The sequence below is a fragment of the Salmo trutta genome, chromosome 15, assembly GCF_901001165.1.
Source record: "Salmo trutta chromosome 15, fSalTru1.1, whole genome shotgun sequence".
In the NCBI taxonomy this organism is placed as follows: Eukaryota; Metazoa; Chordata; class Actinopteri; order Salmoniformes; family Salmonidae; genus Salmo; species Salmo trutta.
The window spans coordinates 16870335-16890728 of record NC_042971.1 but is presented as its reverse complement, the minus strand read 5'-3'; the positions used below and the strand labels follow the sequence as shown (position 1 = coordinate 16890728).

Below are 20394 nucleotides of genomic sequence, written 5' to 3'. Positions count from 1 at the left end.
CTACTGATGGACTTTTAACCAAGGCTTATGATTATGTACAGTGCCTTGGGAAAGTATTCAGACCCCTTAACTTTTTCCACATTTTGTTACAGCCTTATTCTAAAATGAATTAAATAAACACATTTCCTCAATCTACACACAATATCCCATAATGAGAAAGCAAAAACGGTGTTATACAGGTCGCAGTTGTAAATGAGAACTTGTTCTCAACTGGCCTACCTGTTTAAATAAAGGTGAAAAACAATACATGAAAAAATTGCTCCATTGATAATGACAGATCTTGGCCGGGACCCTACTGAGGGTGTCTTAGGGGGAGTTAGTATATGCAAAAAAACACATTTCCAATTCAGACATGAATATAATGCAAATATTAAGCATCCACCTAAATATTATTATAAGTGAAGAAGATACATGGAAATAGTAATATACAAATAATGTGGAAAGAGTGCCATCTCACGGCAGGACTCAAAATTACAACTCGGAATATCTGTCAAGGTAAAGGTGTGATTGTGAATCAGTGATCATTGTGAAAAATATTTTACATAATATTTATAGCCACATGTTATATGCGAATAGTATTTTACATATTATATGCAATACTTCATAGGCCTACTATTCAAGTAAAGCAACAACAAAGTGTAGGCATACTTACATTAAACAATTACTGTCATGGCATTAATAAAAATACTAACATCTTGGCCAACAATATGACTGCACAAAGAGAGTAAAACAATCACGGTCATTTGTTTTTGTGCTGGGACAAATTGACAGATCCTGAGCAGTACACGTCATGAAGAGCAACATGCGCAGATAATACTATAATTGTATATATTTTGGACGCAAAAATTAACAGAATGCACCAAATATTACAATAATAGCATTAGAAGACAATCCTGTTAATAAATATTACGTGAAATGCTGTCTTAGTCTCAATGGGGAAAATCACTCAGGCATATCACAAGACTACCTGCTCCATTTGACAACGCGTAGCTAGCACAGTCCCAGTGATTGCCTGTGCTTCGGTCTGGCCCTGTTGACGTTTAACATTTTATCTCTAGATTTGCTTTAAAACATTCACAGTAAGTAACCACCATTTACATACGATTTAGTTGCATGTCTTGGTGAAATAATTTGTATTTTAAATGTAGTATTCCTATATCTAAATGAGAATATAAATTACTTGAATATGGTTGCTAAGACGAGGCCTTGCTGACGACGTCGTTAGCTAGTCGTTGTCAGCTAGCACAGCAGGCTAAGGTTAACGTAGCTAACTAGTTAGCTTACTGTTACCTGAAATTATTGCTACTTTAAGTGTAGCGCTAGTATTGAATCTAACATCTTATTTCAGCATATGCCTGTTTCAGATATCCTGTTTATTTACAGTTACTCAGGCTGTATGTGTAGGTAGTAACCAAGCAAGTTAATGCTAACTACTGTACCTAGTTCATGAAACAGACTGGAATCGAAGCTAGATCGCTATGTTGAGTTAGCTGGATAACGTTAGCTAGTTTCACACGCTAACTCTACAGCTAACGTCATACAGTCAGTTGCGTGAACTGGTAACGTAGCTAGGTAGAACTACTTAGTTAACTAACTTGCCTGTCTACCGAAACATGAACTTGGCTGGCAAGTGTTTGGGTAGCTAATAACTGGCGTTACTTGTAACGTTACAAAAACATGTAACGTTATCTAACTAGGATTGGAAATGGCTTACTAACTAGCCACCTTAACGTTAGCCAACGTAGCGTAACTGTTACCTTGTCAGTAAGCCGAATACAGGGCTCGCCTGTCACCCTATATAACATGTAGTTTATGGCCCAATATGTCATTACCCCGCTATTTAACACGAAGCCTGAAACTGACAAACGTTTTTCCTGTTTTACAGATGCCCACGATTAAACTGCAAAGCTCAGATGGAGAGATCTTTGAGGTGGATGTGGAGATAGCAAAGCAGTCTGTTACAATAAAGACAATGCTGGAAGGTATGTAGCTATGTGTAGCTCTGTACTCTGTTGTGATCATGTGGTTGTAACATGAGTAGGGTGTTCAAATCAAAACGCATATTTTGACCAGTGGGTAAAACATGTTAATTATGTTGTTACTCCTCTAAAAAAAACAATGGTCCAAACCCCATGAAACTACCATAATCCCATCAAAGGTTATTGGAGTTTTAACAGTGTATACAAAAATATGAAAATACCACATGTCATGTCTCAAATCGATATATATCTTGCATCTATATTGTTTTATGTCCTCTTGATTTGAGAAGAAAGATGAAGAGTTCAATGGTGACCCTGTCAGGTAGCCTTAATTCTCGCACAGCATCCAGCCTAGCTGACAATGCTGTTTTTCAGATTTTTTTACAACTTATTTTTCTTCTCTGGCCTCCATTGATTTAGTTGTGCTAATTTTGACCATCCAACAAGGGTAAAAACTCCCAATAAGTTTTGAACGGAGGCTGAAAATATTTGGTCAATGAGAGCATCTTGACTGGCTACATCACCGCTTGGTATGGCAACTGCTTGTCATCTGACTGCAAGGCAATACAGAGGGTAGTGCGTATTGCCCAGTACATCACTGGGGCCGAGTTCCCTGCCATCCAGGACTTCTATACCAGGTGGTGTCAGAGGAAGGCTCTAAAAATAGTCAGACTCCAGCCACCCAAGTCATACTCTTTTCTCTGCTATCGCACGGCAAGTGGTACCGTCTGGGACCTAAAGGCACCCGAACAGCTTCTACCCTTAAGACTGCTGAACAGTTAATCAAATGGCCACCTGGACAGTTTACATTGACCTCCTTTATTATTTATCTGAATTGTTTTGCACTGACTCCCTTGCACTGGCTCTATGCACACTCAACCCCAACCCACACATACTACACTGACACTCCAACACACACACACTACATACGCTCACACACAAAACATACACAAGCATATTGACGCCACACACACTCTCACACATAGAACCACTTTCACACTTCACATACGCTGCTGCTACTCTGTTTATTATATACCCTGATTGCCTACCCACATGTACATACTGTATTACCTCAACTACCTCGTACCCATGCACATTGACTTGGGACTGGTACTCCTTGTATATAGCCTCGTTATTCTTTGTGTTACTGTTTCCTTTTTTTTGGTGCAAATATTTGCTTTTTTAATTGTATTGTTGGGAATGGGCTCGTAAGTAAGCATTTCACTGTAAAGTTTATGCCTGTTGTATTCGGTGCATGTGACCAATAACATTTTATCTGATTGGATATAGACATGAGGTTTGGACCATTGGTTTTCATAGAGGATCATCTACAAAAATTAACATATTATTTTACCCATTGGTCAAAAGATGCATTTTTGATTAGACACCCTATATTAATGCAAAATTCTTGTTCTTTGAAGATTTCTCACAAACAAGCATGTCTCTGTAAAATGTTAAAGGAGCACTGGGCGTATACCAAGCGTTTTATTTTCAAAACATTTTATATTTAATGCAACTTGTGTCATGCTAATTTAGCTTTTTGCAACCCACGGAAAGAACTTTGCACACTACCACCACAACATGTAAAATCCTAACGTAGGGTTTTCACCAACAATGAATTCAGCAGGAGAAATGACTCCCTCATTGATTTTGAACGAGGGCACGCAGAGATCTCTATTTGAAATTTCCATAAAGCGACGTCCTTTCAAGCGGAAGCCTCTGGTCAAAACCAACTGTCAAAGGTCACTGGGAGAAAGCGCGCCATTCTGTCAACAGAGCTCTTATTGGTTTTATTATTATTATTATTATTATTGGGTGTATTAGATTACAAAATCCAACTTTTTGGATTGAATGATATTTTAGGAAAGACCCCACTGAATGATTCAGAACATGAAGAATCATATTTGTCTTGCTAATATGTATTTTTTAATATAAGGAAGGGATATTTCATCGCCAAAGTGCGTTTCCACCAACTCTGGGCAGAGTGGGTGGACACCCTACATAAGGTTGAGAATCTTTTATGTAGTCTACATAGCCACTAGTACGTCTTAAACATCTACCCTGACCTACATGTACAAATTACCTTGACTAACCTGTACCCCAGCACATTGACTCGGTACCGGTACCCCCTGTATATAGCCTCGTTATTGTTACGAAATGTTCTTTTACCTTGATTTTATTTAGTAAATATTTTCTGAACTCTATTTCTTGAACTGCGTTGTTGGTTAAGGGCTCGTAAGTAAGCATTTCTTGGGAACGTCTACACCAGTTGTATTCGGCGCGTGTGACAAATACAATTTTGATTTAAAGTGCAGCTATCAAAACCGTCTGGCAGTATCTGTGTGACCTTGTCTAATGGTTGTCTTTGACAGATTTGGGTATGGATGATGAAGGAGATGATGATCCAGTCCCCCTCCCGAATGTGAATGCAGCCATCCTCAAGAAGGCAAGTGGACTCACTGTCTGACAGTTATTCCATATCTGGTGCAATGGACTGAGGGACAGGCAAACTGTTGGGAGTTGGACATTGATAACCTTAGGTAAAGTGCCTCCTCCCAACCAGAGCTGGGGCTATCTTATCTCTATTTCCACTCTTATCAGTTTAGTTGCACATCAATTCTATCCATAGCGGCACAATTCAACCCAAACCCTTCTTAGCCTTTTCTCCTAGATGATTTTCCAGGAAGTGGAACATTTGGGCACAATTTAAACCAATGTAAGCCAAACGTGTAGGCAGAATGACTGTCCCAAACCTGTAACAGGGATCCGTACCTATGTAGGAGGCACTGTGAGGGTCCGTGCTCTATCATTACATTCATCATTACATTATTTAGCAGACGCTCTTATCCAGAGCGACTTACAGGTGCAGCCTTGCTCAAGGACAGATGGTTGGGATAGTTGGCCTTAGGGGTACAGTCTACAATGTTCATGTGGTCAATGGATGATTTGAGGAGTGTAAACAAACAAATGCAACTAGTCATCTGTGCCTGTCCGAATCTCTACAAATCAAATGGTGTGATTTGCCTGCTGAAGGAGTAGACGGTGTTAATTGGATTTATACTGTGTGAAGGGATGTGGTATTAAAGATTTTGTTATTCCATCTCCCAGTTGAATTGTTCCATGCTCTCTTGTGCATGTTTCCAACTGAGGGACAAGCTGATGTTGTTTGTTCAGCAACTGTATCCATGTGGCTAATGAATTACATTTTGTTTGGGGAAATGTTTGCATGGTCAGACAATTATACATTTTCTGCCTGACTTAATTAACGTCAGGTTGTTGTTTCTTACATCTGTAGAATAGCATGTGTCTCTGCCAGAAGCATACAGCTCTAAACAGAAGACGTCATGTGTGCTCTGACCTCGGTCGTCAAGTTAGGCCTCTGAAACGGGACTCCGTGGGAGGTGGATGCCCTGGCGTGTCCGATTGTTGATTCACGGACTGTGTGCCAGGAATAGTTGTTCCTTTTCATGTTGTTTCCTTTCTCACTTCCGTTTCCTCCCTCCCAGGTGATCCAGTGGTGCACCCACCATAAAGACGACCCCCCTCCCCCCGAGGATGACGAGAACAAGGAGAAGAGGACGGACGACATTCCCGTCTGGGACCAGGAATTCCTCAAAGTGGACCAAGGGACCCTCTTCGAACTCATTCTGGTGTGTACCTACCACCCCCCCTGCCACTCACTCACAGAAACAGTTTGACACCTGCACACTTACAAAGTGGAAGTGTCTCAGGTCTTGAATTTAGGCAATGGCTTAGCTGAACATACCGCACCAGTTAAGCGAGTAGGTGCTTAATAAAATGTAATAAAGTTATAACTGGAGGTCGTAGTAGTTCATTACTAAAGAGCCTTACACACAAGCAGCAAAGTTTCCGACAGTTTATCCAAAATCTTAAACTCTGGTGGTACAAAATGCCTCCACTATGATGCCACTGGATTATCCAATGAAACACCCCAGAAAAAGGGATCCAACCCCCTGTAATTCGATTGGTCACCGAGGGGAGGCACATGTGGCAAATATTTGGACTTGAGCGTCAGAGAAATTCCCTGTGCATGTGCCGTCCCTCCCTGTGCAGCTGCCGCCGAGGTGGGAGGCAAATCTGCCACCGGCTTTGCATAGAAACACATGGAGACGGCTGCGTTTTCTCTTCCTGTGTGTAAGCGGCTCAGGAAGTATCAGCTATGTGCATATGAAGTTAAACAAGCAGCCTTGCATGGCTCTTGTGCAGTGATTTGTGCAATATGTTCTAGTAGCGCTCAGGGCTTCTAGGAACTGTAACACAAGTCTGTCATTTGAGCAGTAGGTTTTTCCCAGCTCCTGAGACCTGTTTACTCGGCCTAAGCCCAGGGCTGCAGTAGTTCACTTGAAAGGCAGTATTTGCAGTTGTTTTCTTTTCATCCTCATCCTCTTATTATTCTATTTTTTAAATGTTTAGGCCGCAAACTATTTGGACATCAAAGGACTGCTAGATGTCACCTGCAAGACGGTGGCCAACATGATAAAAGGCAAGACCCCAGAGGAGATCAGGAAGACGTTCAATATCAAAAATGACTTCACAGAGGAGGAGGAAGCCCAGGTAATACGGCCTTCTGTGGTTTTCAGGATGTCCCACATGGCACCCTATACAGTCACAGTGCACTACCTTTTTGTGAGGAGCCCTATAGGCCCTGGTCAAAAGTAGTACACTATAAAATGAACAAGGTGTTATTTAGGGCAGAACCGCAGTCCTGAATGCGGAGCTGCGTTGTGTTAATATACATTTGAGCCATGTGACAGTGTGCGCTGCTTTTCCCGTTCCCCCCCAGGTACGCAAGGAGAACCAGTGGTGTGAAGAGAAATGAAGGAGGATCATGCCAACACTAACACACTGAAAGGATTGTTCCATTAACTGGTTGCACTGCGCTGTTCATACGTGTTAATATTACATTTAATCTATTAGAGTGCCCCCCATGTACTCCATAGCATGACCATTTCTATTGCTTGTGCAAAGTAATAAAAAAAGCTATTTCATGTTTTTACAAATGTTACTTCACATATTCACATGAGATGCAGTCTGGTCTTTACAATTTAACTCCTTTTTTGAATAGCTATAGTTGTCTTTTTTTACCGAATATCTTTTTCTTTTCTTTTTGAGTCAACTGAATAAATTGCTTTTTTTTTTACTGAAATGATAGCGCAGTGCAGAATTTTGTAAATGCAGCCTCTTCTGTGCTGTCTTCTTAAAGTCATGATAAGGAGACAAGCTGTCGTAGGAGATTTGAAGTGGGGATAAACATGTCAAAATGTCCTGTGGATTGGAAGTGCTTGTCGAAGACGTAGATGTGTGCGATCTGTTTGTCACTCAACTTAGGGTGTTTACCTAGCTTAGTACTATTGGAATATTTCCTCAGTTCTGCTCTGAAGATGACATTTAGGGTTAACAACCATTTGAATTCCAGGAGTTAATAAATTACTTAAAATAATGTGTCTGTCTGCTGCTGTTTGTGATTGTACATCTAATGTGAAATAGTGAGGAAACTGATCCAGATTTTCAAAATACTTTAATACATCAAACAAAAATGAGCACACCAAAGGCAGAAGTCTTTCAATGTGTAAAAAATAGAAAAGACAGACATCAGTACACACCTTTTTTTATGTGTGGTCATTCTTCTGATATGAGCAGTCCCCAAATCTAAGATGTGTGTTAGCATTAGAGCACCCTCTGATGGACTAGACATGAATTGAACAAACAGAAAAGCCTTGCTGTACACAGCCTACAGTATCTCCAAAGTAAGCAGGGTTTGACACTTGCAAGCAGTAAATTAAAGCCATTGTTTTTCACATGTATTTTTGGTACACTTAGGTGGAACATGAACACACTCAAAATGATTGACACAGCTGTAATAACTTCGATGAAAGGAAAAGCTAATGCAAAACTTCTGCACAAAATGTGTTTTCTCTGAGAAGACGGGTGTAAAATAAAAAATGATACTGCTTTTAGTGGAAAACTGAAATTAGAGACTAAAGAAACAACTTTGAAAAAAAAAAAGTTCATTTTTTACATAACAAAACTTAAAATTTATGTAGGGAATTCAACAAACTTTACAACAATAAAATATAGTACTCATTTGGTCTTTAGTTTACAGCAGGGTTCTTTAATCTTTTTCAGCTTGAGACCCAAATGAGAAATTAACAGTCCTCTTGTGCCTCAAATCGTCCTCCATTGAACCAAATTAAGAAGAAATAGTGTATGAATGTAGATGTATTCTCATAACTCGCGACCCACTAACATCCCAGGGCCCACTTTGGGTCCTGACCCATAGTTTAAGAAACCCCGGTTTACAAAATGTTTAGTCAGACAGAGGCAGTTTAGGACTGCTGAATTTCATTTTTTATTATATAATGGAGGCTTTTTGACACCAGGAAACAAATTAATCTCCCAAACTGCATCCTTATGAACAAACACCAATGATGTTTTAATTCTCTGTGAGAAACCTACATCAAAATAATGTATCTAGCAAGAATTTGACTGACAAGCAGGAAGTGCCTAAACAAATGAATATAACATAGAGATGAGTCTCTCCGAGGGGAGACGAGAACATGTCTACACAGTGAAAAACACTGTCACTTCTACCTTGAAGCTTCAACCTTATACGACATCATTAATCAATATAAATACTATCTATTCTGGAAAAGGTTCCTTTGACACGTCTGAAAGTCTTATGAAAAGGAGGAGTACAGTACTCCTCTGTAAAAATCTTTGGAAATGGAATCAATTCGATTTTAGGCAGTGAGGAAGAGAAGCAGTTATCATCCCGGCAATGTTAAAATGACATGAGCACTGAGTAAATCAGTCAGGAGTCAGTTAGTCATATTGATGTGAATGGCATCCTCTCCCAGACACAATGCTCTGTCATTGTTTTTGGATGTTTGTGGTGAAGGTCTTCCTCCAGCGTTTTGCTCCCCACTCCTTGTTTGGTCCTGATGACGTTGGGCCTTGTCTGTCTATCTGGCGGTGTGTTGGGATGGTGCGAGGAAGTGTGAGAGGGGACAGGACAGGTGAGGCTGGCTAGTGAGACTTGGGCAGGGTACAGTCATGATGATGATGATTGAGATTGTCGTGCTGTTGGGATGATTCTATTAAAGCTTTGAGAGAGAGTTCTGTGGTCTTGGGTTTTGAGAGGATAAGGGGTGTGTGTTGTTTGCTGGGCCGGGGGTGCAGAGGGATGTGTGAGGGGGAAGCAGGCGAGGGCGAGCTGGGCAGGGAGGGGTGCTGAGGGGGGACGCCGTCGACCGGGGAGGGGGGCGAGTCTATAGCGCTTCCATCGGAAGAAGTGGGGCTGGCGCACCATCCTCCTTGAAGGTATCGAATGCACTTCTTTTTCCTCCTAGGAACAGTCAAGAGAGTTATCTGTGAATAAAGCGTGGATGCAAAGCGTCACCAAAATGAACTTTTTACTGTTTTCAACATGATTGAATTGAGTTTGAAGACCCCAAAAGAGCAAATCCATTGAATACCATCAAATCTGTTTTCATAGATCACCCACCACCATTTCCTTTAAATCATGAATCATTTTTGTGGTTGTTTCTCGTGATCATTAGAAATGTTGTTTTCTAAGCTAAATTGAAAATGAACAACGGTTGTTTGCCTCTTCTTTAAAACCAAAGTGGCACGCCTTATCCCATGATTATTACCAGAACCCAACATGAGTCACTTAGTGCCTGCGCAAGAGAAGGTGCGAGGAAATATTTAGAGATGGGGAGGAAGAGAGAGCGATTCTAAATGTCAGAGTTCACTATCAAAAGCTGCACTGCCTGACCGCATGAATGGAGAAAGTTGAAGGCAGATGAGCATGAGAAATGGCATCAAAGTGCAGAGCGGCGGTGCATGTGCGAGATTGTGTGTGTCTGTGTGTGCGTTCATCTGCGGTGATCAGGATTCGCTCTAACCACATTCACCTCCCTTTGTTCTCTTGCAGCACAACACACATACAACACGCACAGTGGTCAGGAGATTTCCATGATGTGACGGCATGGTGGGGAAGGCAGGGCAGGTACCTCTACACTGATGTGACTTTGAGTGTGCAGATGTGTGAAGGAATAAAGGAGAAGAGATTGAGTTGGTAAAAAAAAGTCACTGACTGATCATCCATCCATTGTAAATAAATAAAAAATGCCTGCTTTGCCATTTCTACCAATAGCATAAGAGAAATATCTGTTTTACGCAGAGAACATCTACAGTTGAAGTCGGAAGTTTACATACACCTTAGCCAAATACATTTAAACTCAGCCTTTCACAATTCCTGACATTTAATCCTAGTACAAATTCCCTGTCTTAGGTCAGTTAGGATCACCACTTTATTTTATGAATGTGAAATGCCAGAATAATAGTAGAGAGAATGACTTATTTCAGCTTTTATTTCTTTCATCACATTCCCAGTGGGTCAGAAGTTTACATACACTCAATTAGTATTTGGTAGCATTGCCTTTAAATTGTTTATCTTGGGTCAAACGTTTTGGGTAGCATTCCACAAGCTTCCCACAATAAGGAATTTTGGCCCAATCCTCCTGACAGAGCTGGTGTAACTGAGTCAGGTTTGTAGGCCTCCTTGTTCGCACACGCTTTTTCAGTTCTGCCCGCAAATGTTCTATAGGATTGAGGTCAGGGCTTTGTGATGGGCACTCCAATACCTTGACTTTGTTGTCCTTAAGCCATTTTGCCACAACTTTGGAAGTATGCTTGGGGTCATTGTCCATTTGGAAGACCCATTTGCAACCAAGCTTTAACTTCCTGACTGATGTCTTGAGATGTTGCTTCAATATATTAACATCATTTTCCATCCTGATGATGCCATCTATTTTGTGAAGTGCACTAGTACCTCCTGCAGCAAAGCACCCCCACAACATGATGCTGCCACCACCATGCTTCACGTTTGGGATGGTGTTCTTCGGCTTGCAAGCATCCCCCTTTTTCCTCCAAACATAGCGGTGGTCATTATGGCCAAACAGTTCTATTTTTGTTTCATCAGACCAGAGGACATTTCTCCAAAAAGTACGATCTTTGTCCCCATATGCAGTTGCAAACCGTAGTCTGGCTTTTTTATGGTGGTTTTGGAGCAGTGGCTTCTTCCTTGCTGAGCGGCCTTTCAGGTTATGTCAATATAGGACTCGTTTAACTGTGGATATAGATACTTTTGTACCTGTTTCCTCCAGCATCTTCACAAGGTCCTTTGCTGTTGTTCTGGGATTGATTAACACTTTTCGCACCAAAGTACGTTCATTTCTAGGAGACGGAACGTGTCTCCTTCCTGAGCAGTATGACGGCTGCATGGTCCCATGGTGTTTATACTTGCGTACTATTATTTGTACAGATGAACGTGGTACCTTCAGGCGTTTGGAAATTGGATGAACCAGACTTGTGGAGGTCTACCATTTTTTTTATGAGGTCTTGACTGATTTCTTTTGATTTTCCCATGATGTCAAGCAAAGAGGCACTGAGTTGAAAGGTAGGCCTTGAAATACATCCACAGGTACACCTCCAATTGACTCAAATTATGTGAATTAGCCTATCAGAAGCTTCTAAAGCCATGACTTCATTTTCTGGAAGATATTTGTGGAGTGGTTGAAAAACAAGTTTTAACGACTCCAACCTAAGTGTATGTAAACTTCCGACTTCAACAATATGTGTGAAACCCTTTCCTCCCCTCAGACCTATAGGATCTCTCTCCCACTTTCCTTTGATCATCATCACCCATCATCCCCACCTCTTCACCCACAAATCCCTGAGACACCCACCCCATCACCAGCCAGCAAAGCAGCTTTAGTTTCCAATACAGCCTCCTGACACCCCAGTACGCTGGGGTTCTCTACCTGTAGGGGGCGACGTGGGTCACAGGGTTAGTGAGATGAGTGCATGCAGAGCAGAGCGCAGCAGTGGGCTGAGGCACGCTCACAGAGGAGGGAGAGAGGGGTAGCAGAGCGAGAGGGCGAGAGATACACACCTGCAGGGACCACACCAGTCCGTTTGTTGGTTGAGGCCGAAGCGAGCTCTGCATTTCTTAGGAGAGCCAGGGTCTGAGCACAAGGCAACATGCGCATAGGAAAGAAGTAAGGAAAGAAAGGGAGAGATGAAGAAAGAGAGCGAGAGAGAGAGAGAGAGAGAGAGAGAGAGAGAGAGAGAGAGAGAGAGAGAGAGAGAGAGAGAGAGAGAGAGAGAGAGAGAGAGAGAGAGAGCAGATCAGATAAAGAGGTCAGGGCAGACGTTGACGCATTGACAGAGATGGTGAATCAGAAAGCCATCAAACCAGACTGTTAGTGCCCAATTACTGAGCAGGAGTCAACAACAACAACCCATAACTGCAGCCAGAACAGAGTAGAGGGAGCAGGAGCTCCATTCACAACAGGCGTTGAGGACACTAGGGAAGAGAGGAACACTTCAAGTGGGAAGTCTGCCATGCGTTCAAACTCTGCTAGTTAAAGTAGCAGAGACCCAGTCCGAGTAGAGGATAGCCGACCAGTGAAGTTGTTTCAAACGCTAGAATAGGGCTCGAAGTTTTGGTATATTGTATTGAAGCGTGGTGGTTTGGCCTGAGAGGATGTTGAAGGTTGATAATTGGACATTACCTGTGGTGGAGTCCTGCTGCTTCTCTCTTTTTCTTCTCTTCTTCTTGCCCTGTTGGAACACACGACCAGACACACAGAGAGTCAGTAGGGGGGACGGGGTCCTATACACCACCGGGACAGTATCTGTCAGTGACATCTCAGTGAAGACCATGGGAAAACCACGTCTTTATATTCACAAGTCGTGGAATGGGGCTCTGAGGGCACTGCATGATCACTCAGGCCACAAGTTACGATGACAGTAGAAGAGAAGAGAAGGGAAAGAACTCAAATGATCTACAGTAATATTGCTGTAGACTCCATGGGCTATACAGTGGGGCCTTAATAGTATGGTTGGGGTTGTTCTCATAAAGAGAGTAATAAAGTCTAGTCTCATATTGGGGAGAGGATGTGGGAACAGCTCTTGGATGCCTAGACTCGTCTACCCTCACTGCTCCCTAAAGCATTGTGTGTGGGTGTGGTTACGGCTTGCGGAAGAAAACCCCACGACTGCGTAGGTGGACTTTCACTTCCTGTTTTGCTAACAGATCACATGACTACCCTGGTTTTCTAGCTTGTGTCTGGGAAGGGGTTAGACTGTAGCAGAGCTAGTGGTCCTTTGTATCTCAGTTGGTAGAGTGTGATGCTTGTAACGTCAGGGTAGTGGGTTCGATTCCCTCGACCACCCATATGTAAAATGTATGCATGACTAAGTCGCTTTGGATAAAATCGTCTGCTAACAAACTATCTGTTGATAAGCAACTGTTTGCTAAGTTGAGGGTTATTGTTAGTGGATATTTTGATAACAGTTATTGAACATCTTATGTTAATTAATTAATAATAATAATATAATATATATATAATAACAATAATATTATAATACAATTAATTATTAAGTTGCTGCGTTCCGTGGTTGCCGTGGCGCCGTGAGGTAGCCTAGGCAGAGAGCTCTGTAAATATTGTACATGCTTTATTGTTTTTAAGTGTTTTTCATTGCATATTTGAATCAAACTTTTTGGGGTTTTAGATAACTTTTTGATAGATGGGGCGGCAGGTAGCCTAGTGGTTAGAGCGTTGGACTAGTAACCGAAAGGTTGCAAGTTTGAATCCCTGAGCTGACAAGGTGAAAATCTGTTGTTCTGCCCCTCAACAAGGTAGTAAACCCACTGTTCCTAGGCCGTCATTGTAAATAAGAATTTGATCTTAACTGACTTGCCTAGTTAAATAAATAAAAAATTGATTAACTGAAATATCTGGTGCTGACCCATGGAATTGCAGGACTGATTATGGCAAGCCAGTTTATATTTGGCTAGCTAGCTAAAATGATTTTTGACCCCCTGCCCCAGTTCCTAGAAGCTCGTTTTGTTGAGGGCTTTTCTGAACCCCTGCTGAGGTGAGGTGGTCTTACTGGTGCTTTTACAGTGCCGAAGCATCACGCAGGTGGGTGCTACACTTCAGTTGTGGACGATCCATCTTACACTCTTAGAAAAAAAGGTGCTATCTAGAACCCAAATCGGTTCTTCCGCTGTCCCCATAGGAGAACCCTTTGAAGGAACCCTTGTTGGTTCCAGGTAGAACCCCTTTGGTTCCAAATAGTAGCGTTTTGGGTTCCATGTAGAACCCTTTTCACAGAGGGTTCTACATTGAACCAAAAACGGTTCTATCTGGAATCAAAAAGGGTTTTCCTATGGGGACAGCCGAAGAACCCTTTTGAAACCCTTTTTTCCAAGAGTGTACCTACGGGAGGAGGAAGAGCTGTGACTGTTGAGTATGACGAGGGGGCTGATGAAGAGCTCTGTGGCCTGTCTGTCAGCTATGCTCCCTCCCCTCAAGATACTACATTTCTGAACTGCCTTTCATCTAAAGTTGTGGAAGAGCTTCGCCCAAGAACTGCCAAATCCCTATATTTGTTTTGTTAAATTGTTTTTTTGATTATTTTGTTTTTAAAGAGACTTTAAGATTTGACTTGTAATTAAAAGCTCTATATAAAATAAATGGATGATTATTATTATTATTATTATTGTTGGTAGTATCTACTGAACATCTACCAACCATCTGCTTGGGACTATCCAAATAAAGTGTTATCTATACGGTCACAATAAAGCATTGGTATTCAATTTCTTTCAGCGGCGAGCCCATTTTTTCAGCCAGAATTTCTGGGGACCCCATTTTTTCCCCAAGAATTTCTCACGACCCCACCTCACCCCAAATGTAATGGCACAACCTTAAAATTGGTCAATTCATTCCATTTCTTATCAAGGGGTCGCGACCTCGACTTTGAATACCACTGCTATAAAGTGTTACTATTTTATTATATTATATTATTATAGAGTTGCCATTAGTTCTAATGTGTTTTGGGACAATATTGTGTCTGGCTGTATTTTTCCATCTTTGAAATATGAAGAAACATGCATGGAAACATACATTCAAGTGTTAAATAGTGACATTTATGTTCACATAAAAACATTATCCACAGTACGTTGCATCATATTCATCTGATTTGATACTAAATCAGATGCAGCAGTAAAAGCTTCATGCACATTTCACCTCATTGAGAATGCCACCACGACCAGCTCGTAACCCTCTTTACCCTAACCAGCTAACTAACTATCCACAGCCAAGAGACAGAGAGAAATGAGAGAGCCAAGCCCCTATGGTGTGTTATGATACAAAACCCCAAACTTTATCAAGCCAAGGAAAGGAAAATAGGCTGTGTAAAAGATCTCCAGGAAGGAAAGAAAGTGAGCTCTCTCTCCCGTTGAGACTCATCCTGTCTGTTTTCATATGGGGTGAGCGAACATTGGCAATTATGTATCCCGGGAAAACCACCTCCCATAGAAACACATCCAGATACACAGTTAACTTACATAACATAAGCCACCTCCACCCCTCTGTGCCTGCCCTAAGGGAGGGTATAGCCTAATAATGGTCCCCCCCAAAGCCCAGAAAGCCTCTCCAGCCCAGCTCCCAGCTGTCCTCTCCCTCTCTACAGTCCGAACCCCACCGCCCCACCGCCTGAGGAGGAGAGCAAGCCAAAGCCACCCTGCTGTTAGTAGAGCGGGTAAGTGGGGTAAAATGTGTGCCCTACCCAATCAGCTTTATTCTTTTCCCCCGCGCCCTCTCTAAGGCCCGCCTCCTGGAAGAATTCAACAGCAACTTCACAATTGAGCACAGCACAGAAGGGTAGTTAAGCAGCATTAAGCTAACACACATAACATAGAGACGTTCTTAAGAGACATGTCTCTCTAATACACATCATATTCATCTGCACAGTATTTGAAGCAAGGGATTCGCTACACTACTTCTTAACTCAGTCTACAAGCCCACTACTAATTACAGATTTCACAGACAGGGCACTTATACTAAGGTCCAGTTACAACAGTACAAAGGTGCCCTCCATGTATATAACTACCAGTGATTTAAAAACCTATTATAGTAATACAGAGATGAGAGGAGAGCGGGAGGTTTGCAGCTGACTGTGTAATGCTATGTGTAACAAAAGGCGGAGCTCGTCATGCGTCCCTAACAGCAAAGCACTCAACAGCCAATTAAATCACCTCGCTGAACAGCGCTGAACAGCCATGTCTGACCAACTAATGTCCAGTACGCTCCATCTCATTCTCAAAAACCCACTCTAAAGGAATGGCATGCCAAGAGATTATAACACTGGTCATAGAGGTTATAACGCTGGTCATAACACTATGGTCGTAAACTAGTCTCTCTAACTATGTCTGCACTGATACGTGACCAACTCTGTAAATGCGCCAAATAAATCTGATTAGATACAATAGGTTGATATTACTATGTGTAGGCACTAGCCTCATTGATTGACAGGTGGCAGGGTGGGGTGATCATGCTGCGCGTGTGTAACCAGGAAAAGGCGGGCCTTACGTAGTTGTCTCTGGCGGACCAGCTGGGGTAGAGCTGCATGTGTAGCTGCCGCTCCTTCCTGGCCAGCTCATAGTATTTGGCCTGCTCCTCCCGGGTCAGAGCGTGCCACTGCAGGGAAGAAACACACAAGAATGCACCCGCGCACACACACACACGCACCCGCACACACACACACACACACACACACACACACACACATACACACACAAAACAAAGATACCATTTAGGTTTTGTTCATTAGCCTAGACCAGGGGTGTAAAACTCATTTTCCTCGTGGGCCGCATTCAATCTTCATCGAGGTCCGGAGGGCCACACTTAAAATTGATTAGATTTTCTCGCCATCAACATTAGCAAAAAATAGTCCTCTATCCATCGCTTTTGGAATTTTTGATGCTCCCTGACTGTATAGATTTCATTTCGATGACTGTTGTCAAGCTGGACAGATTGAAGAGACTACAAATTTAGGTCCATTATCATTTCTACACAGTTTGATTTGGTTTTAGTCAGTTCAATGTCGTTTTATTTGGATCTGGCATCTGGCCTTGAGTTTGTGACACATGGCCTAAACAATGACATGCACAATGACAACTGTTGAGGCTAGGAGGGATGAGGGAATGCGTTTATCTTATTACAGTGCACTGGGTTCTTGGGGATTTTCAATGCTGCAGAAATGTTTTGGTACCCTTCCCCAGATCTGTGCTTCGACACAATCCTGTCTCGGAGCTCTACGGTCAATTCCTTCGACCTCATGGCTTGGTTTTTACTCTGACATGCACTGTCAACTGTGGGACCTTATATCGATAGGCGTGTGTCTTTCCAAATCATGTTCAATCAATTGAATTTACCAGAGGTGGAATCCAGTCAAGTTGTAGAAACATCTCAAGGATGATCAATGGAAACTGGATGCACCTGAGCTTAATGTTGAGTCTCATAGCAAAGGGTCTAAATACTTATGAAAATGTGATATTTCCGTTTTTTTATACATTTGCAAAACTTTCTAAAAACCTGTTTTTGCTTTGTCATTATGGGGTATTGATGAGGATTTTTATTTATTTAATCCATTTCAGAATAAGGCTGTAAACGTAACAAAATGTGGAAAAAGTGAAGGGGTCTGAATACTTTCCGAATGCACCGTATATTGTTTTATAAACTGAATGGGTCGAGCCATGAATGCGGATTGGCTGACAGCCGTGGTATATTGGACCATTTACCACGGGTATCACAAAACATTTATTTTTACTGCGCTAATTAGGGAAAGGGAGATACAGTGGTTTGCAAAAGTATTCACCCCCTTGGCATTTTTCCTATGTGTTGCCTTACAACCTGGAGGCAACCCCTTTTGGGGGGGTATAATTTGATATACACAACATACCCTTTGAAGATGCAAAATATTTTTTTATTGTGAAACAAACCAAAAAATAAGACAAAAAACTAAAAACTTAACTATTCATCCCCCCAAAGTCAAAACTTTGTAGGGCCACCTTTTGCAGTAATTACAGCTGCAAGTCTCTTGGGGTATGTCTCTATAAGCTTGGCACATATAGGCACATTCTTCAAGGCAAAACTGCTCCAGCTCCTTCAAGTTGGATGGGTTCCACTGGTGTACAGCAATCTTTAAATCATACCACAGATTCTCAATTGGATTGAGGTCTGGGCTTTGACTAGGCCATTCCAAGACATTTAAATGTTTGGAAGTGTTGCTTTAGCAGTATGCTTAGGGTCATTGTCCTGCTGGAAGGTGAATCTCCATCCCAGTCTCAAATCTCTGGAAGACTGAAACAGGTTTCCGTCAAGAATTTCCCTGTATTTAGCGCCATCCATCATTCCTTCAATTTTGACCAGTTTCGCAGTCCCTGCCGATGAAAAACATCCCCACAGCATGATACTGCCACCACCATGCTTCACTGTGGGGATGGTGTTCTCGGGGTGATGGGAGTTGTTGGGTTTGCACCAGATATAGCGTTTTCCTTGATGGCCAAAAAGCTACATTTTTGTCTCATCTAACCAGAGTACCTTCTTCCATATGTTTGGGGAGTCTCCCACATGCTTTTTGGCGAACACCAAATGTGTTTGCTTATTTTTATTATTTAAGCAATGGCTTTTTTCTGGCCACTCTTCCATAAAGCCCAGCTCTGTGGAGTGTACGGCTTAAAGTGGTCCTATGGACAGATACGCCAATCTCCGTTGTGGAGCTTTGCAGCTCCTTCAGGGTTATCTTTGGTCTCTTTGTTGCCTCTCTGATTAATGCCCTCCTTGCCTGGTCTATAAGTTTTGGTGGGCGGCCCTCTCTTGGCAGGTTTGTTTGTGGTGCCATATTCTTTCCATTTTTTTATAATGGATTTAATGGTGCTCCGTGGGATTTTCAAAGTTTCGGATATTTTTTTATAACCTATCCCTGATCTGTACTTCGCCACAACTTTGTCCCTGACCTATTTGGAGAGCTCCTTGGTCTTCTTGGTGCCGCTTGCTTGGTGGTGCCCCTTTCTTAGTGGTGTTGCAGACTCTGGGGCCTTTCAGAACATGTATATATATATATATATATACTGAGATCATGTGACAGATTATGTGACACTTAGATTGCACACAGGTGGACTTTATTTAACTAATTATGTGACTTCTGAAGGTAATTGGTTGCACCAGATCTTATTTAGGGGCTTCATAGCAAAGGTGGTGAATACATATGCACGCACCACTTTTCCGTTTTTAATTTTTTGAAACAAGTAATTTTTTTCATTTCACTTCACCAATTTGGACTATTTGGACTATTTTGTCCATTACATGAAATCCTTATCCATTTAAATTACAGGTTGTAATGCAACAAAATAGGAAAAATGCCAAGGGGGGTGAATACTTTTGCAAGGCACTGTACCTAGTCAGTTGTACAATTGAATGCCTTCAACTGAAATGTGTTTAACGCATTTAACCCAACCCCTCTGGATCAGAGAGGTGCGGAGGGCTGCCTTAATCAACATCCACGTCTTTGGCGCCTGGGGAACAGTGGGTTAACTGCCTTGTTCAGGGGCAGAACGACAGATTTTTACCTTGTCAGCTTGGGGATTCAATCCAGCAACCTTTTGGTTACTGGCCCAACCATCTAACCACTAGGCTACCTGCTTACGTTGGTAACCAGTTTATAATAGCAATAAGTCACCTCAGGGGTTTGTGATATATAGCCAATATTCCACGGCTAAGGGCTGTGGTATACTCTGTGTTGCGTCGAGCCTAAGAACAGCCCTTAGCCTTGGCATATTGGCCATATACCACACCTCCTCGGGCTTTATTGCTTAATTATACCATGGCATTGCTGAATACTCCTTTCTGATCGACTTGAAGTGCATTCTAGAGCGTGCATTTTTTCCCTTATAACATATGTTTGCATGTTAGAATTCAATAGCCATAGTTAATTTTTAGATGTTTTGTTTGAGCCGCTTTTGAAAGCAAAAGTAGAATTGAAAACAGTATTGTTATTGTTGAATTAGATTTTTATAATAGCAAGCTAGGACTGATGGTTTGGTTACCACATCTGTTTGTTTGGTTACCACGGCAACTACTGTAGCTATCTAGTAAACTTGCTAGCTACTTCAGTGGATGTTGAACACATTTCCAACAGCAAATGAACACATTTCTAGTGGTAAATGTGTTAAATTATAGCCATGGTATAAAAGGGATAATCAACTCGGGGTTCCATGTGTTCTCTGGAAAATAATGCAACTCTGTGGAAGGTCAGTTCTACTCCGCTAGCGCCTTGTGGAACACACCTTCAATGTCTTTCATTATTCTCCTTAGAACTCTAATTAAGTGATAATGCCCGATAAGCCGGTGTTTGGAGGATATATTGGCAAACTGTGCCAAGATATACTCCAAACACCGGCTTCGAAGGCATTATCACTTGTATACAACGGGTTACCAACTTATTCATACTATAATCATTTCACAAGATATAGTGA

The 20394-nt window shown here is 41.9% G+C and overlaps 2 protein-coding genes across 11 annotated transcripts in view; one reads left to right on the top strand and one right to left on the bottom strand.

Moving 5' to 3' along the window:
- The first annotated feature begins 937 nt into the window (after nt 1-937).
- On the top strand, nt 938-7440 carry LOC115148560 (S-phase kinase-associated protein 1). Its single transcript, XM_029690557.1, has 6 exons — nt 938-1079; nt 1886-1982; nt 4352-4425; nt 5486-5629; nt 6414-6554; nt 6784-7440. The coding sequence occupies exons 2-6, from the start codon at nt 1886-1888 to the stop codon at nt 6817-6819; spliced, it is 492 nt and encodes a 163-aa protein (XP_029546417.1). The 5' UTR covers nt 938-1079; the 3' UTR covers nt 6820-7440.
- A 62-nt stretch (nt 7441-7502) lies between these two features.
- Nucleotides 7503-20394, bottom strand: part of LOC115148559 (transcription factor 7-like 2) — a 68410-nt gene continuing 55518 nt past the window's right edge. For 2 of the 10 annotated variants that reach the window (XM_029690546.1, XM_029690548.1), the window contains 5 exons: nt 16448-16555; nt 15645-15692; nt 12581-12629; nt 11959-12031; nt 7503-9345 (listed from right to left, as the gene is read on the bottom strand). In XM_029690546.1, the coding sequence (XP_029546406.1) occupies nt 9027-9345; nt 11959-12031; nt 12581-12629; nt 15645-15692; nt 16448-16555 (597 nt within the window). In that variant the 3' untranslated portion in view covers nt 7503-9026. Of the gene's footprint in view, nt 9369-11958; nt 12032-12580; nt 12630-15644; nt 15693-16447; nt 16556-20394 lie in introns of all 10 variants that reach the window. The other 8 variants (XM_029690549.1, XM_029690547.1, XM_029690552.1 and 5 more) reach the window with 6 other exon arrangements.

Bases quoted from the DNA above. Each gene is read 5' to 3' on its own strand.
- LOC115148560 (XM_029690557.1), top strand. From the start codon at position 1,886: ATGCCCACGATTAAACTGCAAAGCTCAGATGGAGAGATCTTTGAGGTG. The intron at 4,426-5,485 runs GCAAGTGGACTC...CCTCCCTCCCAG, and splicing joins ATGCAGCCATCCTCAAGAAG to GTGATCCAGTGGTGCACCCA. The intron at 6,555-6,783 runs GTAATACGGCCT...GTTCCCCCCCAG, and splicing joins CAGAGGAGGAGGAAGCCCAG to GTACGCAAGGAGAACCAGTG.